The 14,627-nt window shown below is 41.1% G+C and overlaps 1 protein-coding gene across 2 annotated transcripts in view; it reads left to right on the top strand.

Moving 5' to 3' along the window:
- Positions 1-14,627, top strand: part of LOC106082815 (uncharacterized) — a 656,305-nt gene that overhangs the window by 536,249 nt on the left and 105,429 nt on the right. For both annotated transcript variants that reach the window (XM_059364021.1, XM_059364020.1), the window contains exon 5: positions 12,589-12,959. In XM_059364021.1, coding sequence (XP_059220004.1) covers positions 12,589-12,959 — 371 coding nt within the window. The remainder of the gene's footprint in view (positions 1-12,588; positions 12,960-14,627) is intronic.

Below are 14,627 nucleotides of genomic sequence, written 5' to 3' on the forward strand. Positions count from 1 at the left end.
CAAAATTGCCGCATTTGGAGTGAAGAGCAACCAGAAGCCGTTCAAGAACTGCCCATGCATCCCGAAAAATGCACTGTTTGGTGTGGTTTGTACGCTGGTGGAATCATTGGACCGTATTTTTTCAAAGATGCTGTTGGACGCAACGTTACGGTGAATGAACACATTTCGAACCGAACACTGATTTTGGTAATAAAATTCAATGATTTGCAAGCGTTGCTCGTTAGTAAGTCTATTCATGATGAAATGTCAAAGCATACTGAGCATCTTTCTCTTTGACACCATGTCTGAAATCCCACGTGATCTGTCAAATACTAATGCATGAAAATCCTAACCTCAAAAAAATCACCCTTTAGAAGGCATCTTCCTTCTTCTGTTACTGTGGTATCACAATGGACGAAAACGTCTAAGTTAGTCTGATGGCAGACTGTCACTTAAACCTAACCTAACCTAACCTTTCCTAACCTATGTATGTGTATGACAATGTGCCGAAGGTTGAGTAAGTTATCGACTTCGGCTCTTGCTTACCAGCGTACGGATGTAGAAACATTTCTTGGATGACGGTTGGGTTTGAGAGTGTTAATGTGGGCGCGGCTGGTGTAGTCTCGACAGCGAGTCTCGCGCTAGTTAAAGGCCCCCTTGTTGGTTCTTGTGGTCAGTGCGGTTGCCGACGGAAGTCTATTTATAGTTGATCGGAAACTTTCGGTGGGAGTTGGTGAAAGGCGTCATGTGTCGATGCGAGCAATTAATGGTGTTTGGGATAGATAGTCGGAAGCTCTTTGTCTTCGGTTTTGGGTTCGGAGCTAGCGGATGCGGTGACGGCGTTTTTGGGTGCGGGGATAGGGAAAGGCTGATGCGCTCTGTATCCATAAAGACACAACTTTATTTTTAGGATTTCAGACTTCACCACGGTGTACGAGAGGAAAAGATTAAGAAGGGGGAGTGTGTGTTGGAACAACAAGCTATCTACGGCCGTCTTTGCTATCTAAGGATGCGAACAGATCATAGATGCGAGCTAGGCGCTCCTATGCGATGCGAGCTAGGCGCGGAAGTGAGCTAGGCGCGGATGCGAGCTAGGCGCGGATGCGAGCTAGGCGAGGAAGCGAGCTAAGTGCGGATGCGAGCTAGGCGCGGATGCGAGCTAGGCACGGATGCGAGCTAGGCGCGGATGCGAGCTAGGCGAGGAAGCGAGCTAGGCGAGGAAGCGAGCTAGGCGAGGAAGCGAGCTAGGCGAGGAAGCGAGCTAGGCGAGGAAGCGAGCTAGGCGAGGAAGCGAGCTAGGCGAGGAAGCGAGCTATGCAAGGAAGCGAGCTATGCGAGGAAGCGAGCTAGGCGAAGAAGCGAGCTAGGCGCCGATGCGAGCTAGGCGCGGAAGTGAACTAGGCGCGGATGCGAACTAGGCGCGGATGCGAGCTAGGCGAGGAAGCGAGCTAGGCGCGGATGCGAGCTAGGCGCGGATGCGAGCTAGGCGCGGATGCGAGCTAGGCGCGGATGCGAGCTAGGCGCGGATGCGAGCTAGGCGCGGATGCGAGCTAGGCGCGGATGCGAGCTAGGCGCGGATGCGAGCTAGGCGCGGATGCGAGCTAGGCGCGGATGCGAGCTAGGCGCGGATGCGAGCTAGGCGCGGATGCGAGCTAGGCGCGGATGCGAGCTAGGCGCGGATGCGAGCTAGGCGCGGATGCGAGCTAGGCGCGGATGCGAGCAAGGCGCGGTGGGAGCTAAGTGCGAATGCAAACAAATCTCTCAAGCAAACTAGACGAACAACAAGCTATCTACGGCCGTCTTTGTCATAAAAGGTGAACGAGAGGAATATATTAAGAAGGGGGAGTGTCTGTTTGAACAACAAGCTATCTACGGCCGTCTTTGCTATATAAGGACGCGAGCTAGGCGCGGGTGCGAACTAGGCGCGGATGCGAGCTAGGCGCGGATGCGAGCTAGGCGCGGATGCGAGCTAGGCGCGGTGGGAGCTAAGTGCGGATGCGAACAAATCTCTCAAGCAAACTAGACGAATAACAAGCTATCTACGGCCGTCTTTGATATATAAGGACGCGAGCTAGGCGCGGATGCGCACTAGGCGCGGATGCGAGCTAGGCGCTGATGCGAGCTAGGCACGGATGCGAACTAGGCGCGGATGCGAGCTAGGCATATCTGTTCGGCAAAAAAAATCGTATGTAGGCAACTAGTATACGAGGGAAAACAATTAAATAGACGTTAAGTTCGGCAGGACCGAACTTTGAATACCCTCCACCTCGGGTATATATGTAAACCACCTTTCGTCAAAATCCGGTGAGAATTGCATACCTTATGCCCCATAGCAACTATATCGAAATATGTTTCGATTTGGAACTAATACTAATAAGTACAAGTCATTGTTCTAAGTGTATAGCAAAATATTGGTCTTTTTAGTAGCTATATCTAAAAATAAACCGATCTAAACCATATACGACACGGATGTCGAAAAGCCTAACATAAGTCACTGTGTCAAATTTCAGTGAAATCGGATCATAAATGCGCCTTTTATAGGGCCCAGACTTTAAATCGAGATATCGGTCTATATGGCAGCTATATCCAAATCTGGACCGAATTAGGCCAAGTTTCAGAAAAATGTCGAAGAGCCTAAAATAACTCGCTGTCCCAAATTTCAGCAAAATGGGATATTAAATGTGGTTTTTATGGGCCTATGACCCTAAATCGGCGGATCGGTCTATATGGGGGCTATCCGATATAGCCCATCTTCGAACTTAACCAGCTGGATGGACAAAAAAAGAATCTGTGCAAAGTTTTAGCCCAATATCTCTATTTTCAAAGACTTTAGCGTGATTTCAACAGACAGACGGACGGACATGGCTAGATAGTCTTTGCCGAAGCACTTTAGCCACTCTAATTGAGGTATCTCCAAAACATGCATTCTGAACGCATCAAACGCTTCAACAGATGTCGAAAAACGTTGACCTCTCATTTTATTTTTTAGCGTACGGGAATAAAAAGAAGTCATTTGGTGCCAATTCAGGACTATACGGCAGATGACTTGATGTTTCGAGTGCTCAAAAATGCAGTTATTTCGTATTTTTGAAACTTTTTTTCGACCAATCGACAAGAGCCTATTTTTGAATGATTGACAAATTGTGTGGGAACCAACGCGAACAAATTTTTTGACGGTCAAAAATGCATGCAATATTGAATGTATGCTGGACCCACTAATGCCTAAGATTGTCTCAATCTCACGATAGGTTATATGACGAGTTGGCGCTCACCATCAATGGTTCTAGGAACAGCAACTGATTTTGGACAACTTTTACGAAATTCGTCTTGGAGCGAACTACGACCTCGGTTGAATTCACCATACCATCGATAAACACTGGTCTTTGATGGAGCTTCATCGCCAAAAATTGAGTTAATTTCATCGAAGCACTGTTTTTGAGTTAATCCATGTCGAAAGTTGTAAAAAAATAATCGAAAGAAAATGTTTACGATTTAATTCCATTTTTTGGGCGAGATGAATCTTTTACGTTACTGTAAACAACACAAATAGCGCTCGTATGTCAAAACGTTCTGAGTACGTATAACCTCAAAAATGTCAAGCTCTACGGTAGAGCTGTCAGTTGGCAGATTGCAGCACAAGGGTTGTGCAATCCCAAAATATAAAGGCAACTCTCGTATGCGAGGCATGTTCGTTTGACAGAACGAGTGGTAAGTAAACGAGAAAATATACGAAATGTTCGCGTTCGGCGGAACAAATCGTTTTTAGACGAAGAATGAGTAACATCTACGTATAGGCAAATACCAATTGCCGACCAATGGAGTACATATATATATAGTGTTTGTTAGATAGAACGAGTTAAAAGTAGACGAGGGGTAAGCGAGCGAGGGAGTGGGCGAATGACTGTGTAGTGGAATTTGTCACGTTACAGAGTCGCATGAGGATGTAGATCGATTTAGACTAGTGTTTGTAGATGTTGGCCCTCCAAAGGCTCAAAAAGTGAGACCCTAATATATGATTGATGACCATAAAAAATGGCATACAATTGAGTGTAAATAATGGATTTTGTAGAGAATTCCGACAAAATTGTTTTTCTTTGAACTTTTCTACGACTTTTTATTTATATTCGATTTTCAATAAATTGTTCAATTAACACTCTTTGTGTTAAAATCCGAATACTACAACATTTACCGGTTTTGCTTGTCAACACTTACCCTAGGCACCATAACTTTTCCAATTCCCCCTGGTTTATGATACAATAAAAGATGACAACAGCACTAGCAGCGCACATTCATAAAACACCAAAGCCACCATAATTCAACAGACATTAGATTTGGTTTAGTTCTCAACTTGCTCAGCCAAGAACAAAGATTACTCCACCTCTTCATCCCCTGGGAGGAGGGGAGGAAAGGGGAGAACATTTTTGTTCAAGAGCACTTTACAATATTGTTGCCGGGCCATTGAAAAACATAAATCCTTATCGATTTCTGCTAAAGAATGAATGAATGAACAAACGCCAACTCCAATAAATATTGGAAAAGCATGCTATCTCCTTCTCTCTGTCTTCCTCTCCCCCTATCGTCACCAAAAGAAAGATAAAAAATAAAAAACCTGAGCAAACAAAAAAGTTCCTACTTTCTTTTTGAACAAAAAATAAGCACTAAAGAGACAGGGGAATCCGAGGATTATGTCTGTGTGTGCGTGTGTGGGTGACTAAATATAAAAAAAAATACATATAAGAAGAAAAAATATTTTGTAGCAGTAAAGTCCTTGCAAGGACAAAGAATGAGAACGACTGCTTGCTGCTGCTGCTGCTGCTGTTGCTGCTTGTTAACTGCAAAAAGCGATGTCAACAATTTATGGCAAAATATGTTACAACCAAAGTACAATGCAGTCATAAAGATGATTTATGAAAATCAACATTGTTTTTGACTGAAAAATAAGATAGACTTTTGATTTCCAAATACAATACAAGAAATACTTTTGCAGCGTTTACTTTCACATTGACACAGTGAGGACAAATTAAAAATCTATCAACAATTGTCTTCCTGATGGAGCCCAGAAGTGACTTGATTAAAACTTAAGAATTAGAGTATGGTCGTAGCTATTTCTGCTGTAGGAATTGTAAATTTAAAGAAAACAAGTTATGGCTAATTTCGGACCATAATTGAACTGAATATTAGAGACCATAGTAGAAGTCATTGGGTAAAATTTCAGCCAAATCTATTAAGAATTGGGCACTTTAGGGGCTTAAGAAGTAAAAAAAGGGAGATCGGTTTATAGGGGAGCTGCATTAGGCTATAAACCGATTCATGCCATTTTCGACACGTATGTTAAAGGAAATAAGAGCAGCCGCAGTACAAAATATCAGCTAAATCGGATAGTAATTGCGCCCTCTGGTGGTTCAAGAAGTCAAGACCCCAGATCGGTTTATATGGAAGCTATATCAGGTTATGGACCGATTTAAACTATTCTTCTCACAGTTGTTGGAAGTCATAACAAAACACCTCATGCAAAGTTTCAGCCAAATTGAATAATAATTGCGTCCTCTAGTGGCTCAAGAAGTCAAGACCCCAGATCGGTTTATATGGCTGCTATATCAGGTTATAGACCGATTTAAACCATACTCAGCACAGTTGCTAGAAGGCATAACAAAACACCTCATGCAAAGTTTCAGCCAAATCGGATAAGAATTGTGCCCTCTAGCGGCACGAGAAGTCAAGACCCAAAATTGATTTATATGGCAGCTATATCAAAACATGGACCGATATACCCCATTTACAATACAATCCCAACCGACCTACACTAATAAAAAGTATTTGTGCAAAATTTCAAGCGGCCAGCTTTGCTCTTTCAAAAGTTAGGGTGCTTTCGACAGACAGACGGACGGACGGACAGACGGACGGACAGACGGACGGACAGACGGACGGACAGATGGACGGATGGACGGACGGACGGACGGACGGACGGACGGACGGACAGACGGACAGACGGACGGACAGACGGACGGACAGACGGACGGACAGACGGACGGACAGATGGACGACTTAAAATGTCATGACGATCAAGAATATATATACTTTATGGGGTCTTGGATGAATATTTCGAGGAGTTACAAACAGAATGACGAAGTTTGTATACCCCTATCGTTCGGTGGTGGGTATAAAAACTTATCAATATTTGAATTACAAAAAAGTAAAAGCGTGCTATGTTCGGCCGGACCGAATCTTTTATAACATCCACCATGGATCGCATTTGTCAAGTTCTTTGAATGACTTTTTCAAATATAAACATACTAGCCGAACCGCTTCCGCTGCTTTTTAGGGAAGGGTTGGCACTTAGACATTTGGACTCAAATATGGCTATCAAATTCGTGCTGCATTCCGAAATCCCCTTAATTTAAGCCCCATATTGCCTTATTGCCATAATCGGAAATGAGTTCCCACTTGGCTCCATAATTGGATATGAAATCTGATTTCTGCTCTGATATACCTTTCATTTGATTCCCATATTGTCATAATGGCTCAACCAACCTATTTGACTTACTTTACTAAGGAAAAGCACCATCTAGACTTGAACACAAAATTTAATGTCATATACTTAATCTACTCCCAAAATACCTTTCATTTTAGTCCCTTATAGACATGGTCGGCTAATATTCCCATTTGGGGGTACTTTGGGGTGGGGCGACCTCCCATTACTTGGACCTAATTTTTTATGCCATATTTGTAATCTGCTGTCGAATACTTTTCAGTAGAGGCCCATATTGATATGAACATTGAATATATCTGTTTAGAGGAGTTTTGGGTTGGGGAGGCCCGTACTCAAATTTAAGTACGAATTCGTTTTCTTGTCTCCCATACCGTTCATTTGATACCCATATTGTTCTTATCGGTCCACTTTTGAATTTGATGGCGTTTTTGGGGTAAAGGGGAGGGATCGCCCCATCCGACAGAAAAACTTACACAATCTGTGAAAATTTTAAGAAAATCGGTTCACCCGTTTTTTATTCTACGGAACAAACAAAAAACCGACTCCCATATAGTAATGATGGGTTTAAGGCATTTTTGGGTGGTAGGGTGACCTCCAATACTACGATCTGATTTTGTATGGCAGATTTGTAATCTACTTACGAATACCTTTCATTTGAGGGCCCTATTGACATGAACGTCCAATATGTCTGTTTGGGGGAATTTTGTGGTTGGGGCGGACCGATGGGTACTTAGACCCAAATTTTAATATCATATTCGTATTCTATTTTCCTATACCTTTCATTCGATATTTTCCTATACCTTTCATATTGTCCCAATCGGTCTACTTTTAATTTTGGGTGGTGTTTTTGGATAACGGGGCAGAGTCCCAGCCCCCCCCCCCCACCCCCCTTCCGAAATCAATAAATTATATAGGCTTTTTCTCCTTCCTGACCGTATTCGCAATCTACTCCCGAATAGCTTTCATTTGAGTCCCATATTGTCATGATTATCTAGAAAACCAATTTTAAGGGGTTTTGGGCGGCCCCCCAGGTACTTGGACCCAACTTTTATTGTGAAATTTGTACTCTACTCCTGAATACCTTTCATTTGACTCCCATATTGTCCACTTTTAGTTACAAACAGTATGGGTAGTACTTAAGGGTTAAGGGGGAGGGTCCGCCCCCCCTTCCGATATCAAAAAATTATATAGCCTATGTTTCCTTCTAGACCAACCTACACAATCTGTAAAAATTTTTAGGTAATCGGTTCAGCCTTTTTTGAGACTATACGGAAAAAACAAACAACCGACGATCCGACCCATATTCGGTATGGACATTTAAGAGCTTAGTGCAACCCACTGTTCACTATTTCAGCAAAATTCGGTTATAAATGCGGCTTTTTTGGGCTTTAGACCCTTATCGGTGTATATGGAAGCTCTATATAAATAAATCTCGATCAAGACAGTATTCATTTCATTTGAGTCCCATATTGTCTACTTTTAGTTACAAACAGAATGGGTAGTACTTCTGAGTTAAGGGGGAGGGTCCGCCCTCCCTTCCGATAACAAAAAATTATATAGCCTATGTTTCCTTCCAGACCAACCTACAGAATCAATGAACATTTCTAGGTAATCGGCTCAGCCGTTTTTGAGACTATATGGAACAAACAAACAACCGACGATCTGACCCATATTCAGTATGGATATTCAAGAGCATAGTGTAACCCACTGTTGACTATTTCAGCAATATTGGGTTATAAATGAGGCATTAATGGGCTTTAGACCCTCATCGGTGTATATGGAAGCTCTATATATAAATGAAATTCGATCTAGACAGTATTAGGTTCAAACATCGGAGGGTGCAATCCAGTGTTTCAAATTTCAACGGAATCCAGCAATAAGTACAGATGATTTAGGAGTAAGACCTTAGGAGCCTGATATATATTGATAGGGACCAAAAAGAACTGTAGTCGTTTCCGTTAACGGGGAACTTGCTCAAACTCAATGTTCCAAATAAATGAGCCTGTTGTATGATTCACCTCCTATACGCCTATTATAGGCCTATGACCCATAGGCAGATCATCCTATATGGCAGCTATATCTGAGTATTGTTCAATCGGGAACGTATTTGGAAATCGTAATCAGTAAATCGGTCTCAATTGCAGCTACCTGACAATATGATCCAGAGCAATAGTCCCTTAATTTTTATTTACCCAGACTAAGACTTTTCATTGATATTTTTGAAAATCATGTGCGATAGTCCAAAACCCAACATAAGAAATGGTTTTAAATTCTATAGCAAACTGAATAAACCGTCCCAATCTTTGGTAGATGTCATGAAAACTGAACTAAAGTTGTATGAAACTAAAAAAAACGTTTCCTTGCCCAACCGCAGAAGAAAAACAATCAGTTTTTGCTGTTGTTTCTCTTGTTTCGATATTCTTTTATTGATGTTGGCAAATTGATTTAATGCATAAACTTTTGTTATAATATTCTACCGCTTCCTTGCTGCCACCTTCTAAAGGATGAAAGGGAGTTTGCCCTAATGGTGTCTGCTCGGTGTGTGTGTGAGTGTGTGGATTTTTGCCCTGACATTTTGTTGTGGTCTGGATATTTTGTGGTGAGGATTTTCTTTATTCGAAACAATTTTTTGTTCCTTGTTATACTTTTTAAAAGATTTGCTAAGAATTATTTTATGAAATTTTATGGTTGTGGTATTTTGTGCTTCTGCTCAGGCTGTGGGTCCTTTTTTTTTTTGTTTCTTACTCCTGTTCGGATTACGGTTTTAGTTGTATGTCATTGAAAATTTATTTTCTTCTCTTGCAGTTACTCTTTGCAAAGTGGTGCAAAAAGTTTTATTTTCTTCTCATGACTTCGGTTTTTGTTATTACGAAAGTTAAGAGACTTTTTCTAAGGAGCAACTGTAGGTGTTTTTGAATTTTTATTAATTGAATATCTAGAAGAAATCAATTATGATTTTTTTATGTTGATCATACATACTTAGACAAGATGGTGTAGAGAATTTATTCAAAAATTGTTGGTTGGTTTGTTTAGTAACCTTATCGTCAAGTAGCAACTACTTGGATCCGTTCAGAAAGTCAACTTAAGGTAAAATAAATCGAGATCAAAACCTAAATTTTTCAACGAAAGTTAGATGAGAGCGATTTGATTAGTGCGATCTGTCTCCATGGAGGCCACCATAGCGCAGAGGTTATCATGTCGCTGGGTTAAAATACTGTCAAGCAGCGGCGACATTTGTGAGTTAATATGTCATGCAAAAACTTTTCGCTGAAGAGGTGGAGGAATCTTATTATTGAGCTTGAACTTGAAAAGGACAGCATCCATCGATATGCGAGTTGTTTGTACCTTAATGGAATATTCATCCCATATCCATAGACTTAGCTATTGGTACGATAAAGCGAAATTGATGCATCCAAATGTGCTTGCTGGATGTTTTACCAAGCCCATAAAGGCAAATGCAAACACCATTGCAAAATAACTAAGTTCATGACCCTTTTAAGACCCACAACAGGTTTTTTCAAAAAATAATTCAAACACACTTAACACCGATATTATGGAAAAACCAGTAGAAAGGCATTAAGTTCCGAACTTTGGATTCACACCACCTCGAGTATATATGTAAACCACCTTTCATCATAATCCGGTGAAAATGCATATTTTTTGCCTCCACAGCAACTATGTCGAAATATGGTCCGATTTGGACCGAATTCGGCACGGACATTGAGTGGTCTAATAAATAAAAGTCATTGTTAAATTTTAGAGAACAAAATATTGGTATTTTTGGTAGCTATATCAAAATATAGACCGATCTGAAGCACATAGGATACAACAAATTTCAGATTCGAAATCGGATTATAAAAGCTGCTTTTATGGGCCACGACTTTAAATCGAGAGATCGTTCTATATAGCTGAACAGATATGGGCCATAACTCACTGTTCCAAATTTGGGCAAAATCGGGCAATAAACGCGTCTTTTATGTGCCAAAGACCTTAAATCGAGAGATCGTTCTTTAAGGCAGCTATATCCAAATCTGAACCGATCTGGGGCAATTTGAAGAGGAATCTCGAAGGGCCTAACACAACTCACTGTCCCAAATTTCGGCGACGTCGGACAATGAATGAACCTTTAATGGGTCCAAAACCTTAAATCGAGAGATCGGTCCATATGAGAGCTATATCCAAACCTGGACCGATCTAGGCCAAAATATAGAATGATATCGAGAGAGAAACTCATTGTCCCAAATTTCGACGAAATCGGACAATAAATTAACCTTTTATGGGCCCAAGACCTTAAATCGAGAGAAAGGTCTATATGGCAGCTATACTCAAATCCGGACCGATTTAGGCCAGATTATAGAAATATGTCGAAGGGCCTAACTCAACTCACTGCCCCAAATTTCGGCGACATCGAACAATAAATGAACCTTTAATGGGTCCAAAACCTTAAATCGAAAGATCGGTCTTTACGGCTGGTATATCCAAATCTGGACCGATCTAGGCCAAAATATAGAAAGATGTCGAGGGGCCTTACACAACTCACTGTCCCAAATTTTGACGAAATTGGACAATAAATGCCCTTTTTATGCGCCCAAGACCTTAAATCGAGAGATCGGTCTATATGGCAGCTATACTCAAATCCGGACCGATTTAGGCCAGATTATAGAAATATGTCGAAGGGCCTAACACAACTCACTGTCCCAAATTTTGGCTACATCGGACAATAAATGAACCTTTTAAGGGTCCAAGACCCTAAATCGAGAGATCGGTCTATATGACAGCTATATGCAAATCTGAACCGATCTGAGCCAAATTGAAGAAGTATATCGAGGTCTTTAACACAACTCGTTGTCCCAAATTTCGGCGGCATTGGACAATAAATGCGCCTCTTATGGGTCCAAAACCCTAATACGAAAGATCGGTCTATATGGCAGCCATATGCAAATCTTGACCGATCTGGGCCAAATTGAGAAAATATGTCAAGGGGCCTAACACAGCTCACCGTTTCAAATTTTGACAAAATTGGACAATAAATGCGCCTTTTATGGGCCCAAAACCTTAAATCGAGAAAACGGTGTTTATGGCAAAAAATGCAAATTTTGCCCATGAACATTCCACTAAGGAACAGTGGCAAATTTCTCACTTATCAATGAGTGCAGTCCGATTCAAGTTTAACCTCAACGATAAGGGGCCTCCTTTTTATAGCCAAGTCCGAACCGCGTGCAGCAGTGCTACACCTCCTTGGAGAGAAGTTTTACATGGCATAGTAACTCACAAAAGTTGCCAACACTGAATATTTTTTTCTAATGGTCTCGCCAGGATTCGAACCCAGACGTTCAGCGTCATAGGCTAACCTCTGCGCTAAGATGCTTATGGCAGTTATATTCAAATCTAGACCAATCTGGGCCAAATTGAAGAAGGATGTCGAGTGGCCTAACGCAATTCACTGTCCCAAATTTATGCAAAATCGGATAATAAATGTGGCTTTTGTGGGTCTGAGACCTTTAATCGGTCTATATGGAGGCTATATCAAGATATTGTCCGATATTGCTCATCTTTGAACTAAGCCTGCCTATGGACAAAAAAAAAGAATCTGTGCAAAGTTTCAGCTCAATGTCTCTATTTTTAACGACTGTAGCGGGATTTCAACATACAGACGGACAGATGGATGAACGTGGCTAGATCGTCTTAGATTTTTACGACTATCAAGACTGTATATGCTTTAGATATTTCGAAATAGATATTTCAATGTGTTGGAAACTTAATGACAAAAAACTAAAATAAAAAATTAAAAAGAAGTATATGTGCAAAATTTCAAGTGGCTAGCTTTAATCCTTCGTTAGGGATCTTTTGACAGACGGACATGGCTAGATCGACATAAAATGTCCTGACGATGGGGTCTTAGGCGAATATTTCGAGGAGTTACAAACGGAATGACGAAATTAGCATACACCCATCCTTTGGTGGAGGGTATACAATATAGTACTGACAGCATTGAAAAGTGCTTATCCAACCACAAGTAGTAATTTCAAAATAATTTCATAAAAATTAAAATTTAGTGAATATGTCTCATAAGCTATTACTAATTTTATATTTTCCATACATTTTCATGTCTCTTTCAGATGATGAAAACTCCCACATACACGCCATTCTAACGCATGACAACCTTATCGATGGCACCATCGAAACACCCACTGAACACTATTATATAGAACCCTCACACCGATATTCATCGGATCTCAATGGGACCGGTGTGCATAGTATCATCTATAAGTTAAGTGATGTCGAGGAGCCAAGCAAATCCTCCAAGGCCGAACACTGTGCCAGTGAACGCTTAAGGCGCAGCATGTTAATGGATGACATAAAACGAAGAAAGATCAGCGGAGACGATGAGGTTTTAGGAGGTACCAGCGCCAATAGCGGTGGTGAGGACGATATAAGTGATTACAAATCACCAGCAAAAGAACGCATTAAAAGATGGCTGCCAGAAGAGGTAAGTGGTGGCAAATCTTATACACGGAATTGAATTTGTGTTTGTTTGTCGGTTTGTTTGTTTGTTCAGTATAGATTCAAAAACGGGTGAACCGATTAACTTGAAATTTTCACAGATTGTGTAGGTTGGTCTGGAAGGAAACAGGGGCGGACCCTCCCCTTTACCCCAAAAGTACTACCCAAAAATAAAAATGGACCGATCGGGACAATATGAGACTCAAATGAAAGGTATTCAGGAGTAGAGTATGGATTTCATAATAAAAGTTGAATCCAAGTAGCCGGAGGGGCCGCCCCAGCCCCAAAACCCCTTAAAATAGGTTTATTTGACAATCATGACAGTATGGGACTCAATTGAAAGGTTTTTGGGAGGAGATTGCGAATATGGTCAGGAAATAGGAATAGGCTTTATAATTTTCTGATAATGGAAGAGGCGGATCTTCCACCTTACCCCAAAAACACCGCCTAAAATCAAAAGTGGACTGATAAGAACAATATGGGCATCAAATGAAAAGTATGCCGGAGTAGATAACGAATCTGGTATACAAATTCATGTGGAAGTATAGGGGGTTTGTTTGTTTCGTATAGACTGAAAAATGGCAGAACCGATTTTCTCGAAATGTTCGCATATTGTACAGGTTGGTCTTGAGGGAAACATAGGCTATATAATTTTTCGGTATCAGAAGGGGGACGGACCCTCCCCCTTATGCAAAAAACTCAACCCAGAATCAAAAGAAGACCGATCGGGACAATATTGGTATCAAATGAAAGGTATTGGAGAGAAGAATACGAATATGGTATTAAAATTTGAGTCTAAGTATCCATCGGGCCGCCCCAACCACAAAACTTCCCTAAACAGACATATTGGATGTTCATTACAATATGGGGCTTAAATGAAAGGTATTCGGATGTAGATTTTGAATCAGGCATACAAAATCAGATCGAAGTATAAGGGGTCACGCCACCCCTCAAAAACGCCATTAGACCCGTTATGACAATATGATACTTGGCTGAACGGATTTTCATAAAATTCTCATAGATTGTGTACGTTTGTCTGGAAGGAAACATAGGTATCGGAAGGGGGACGGACCCTCCCCTTTATGCCAAAAACACAACCCAAAACCAAACGTGTGTACGTTTGTCTGGAAGGAAACATAGACTATATAATTTTTGGATATCGGGTGGAGGCGGACCCTCCCCAAAAACTCCACCCATATCCGAAAGTGGTCCGATGGGCCCAGTAAGGGTATCAAATAAAAGGTATTAGAGACCAGAAAACGAAAACGGTATTAAAATTTGGGTCTCACTTTTCTAAACAGATATATTCAAAGTTCATGTCAATATAGGACTTCAGTGAAAAGTATTAGGCAGTAGACTACAAATATGGCATAAAGTCCAAGTAATGGGGGGTCGCCTACCCACAAATGGGCTTATTTGCCGACTATGGCTTTATGAGATTCAAATGAAAGGTATTAGGGAGTAGATTACGAATATGACATTAAAATTTGCATTCAAGTCTAGGTGGCACCTTTCCTCTTAAATATATAAATATATTGGATTGCCCAAAAAGTAATTGCGGATTTTTCATATAGTCGGCGTTGACAAATTTTTTCACAGCTTGTGACTCTGTAATTGCATTCTTTCTTCTGTCAGTTATCAGCTGGTACTTTTA

This window comes from Stomoxys calcitrans, chromosome 2, assembly GCF_963082655.1.
Source record: "Stomoxys calcitrans chromosome 2, idStoCalc2.1, whole genome shotgun sequence".
NCBI lineage: Eukaryota > Metazoa > Arthropoda > Insecta > Diptera > Muscidae > Stomoxys > Stomoxys calcitrans.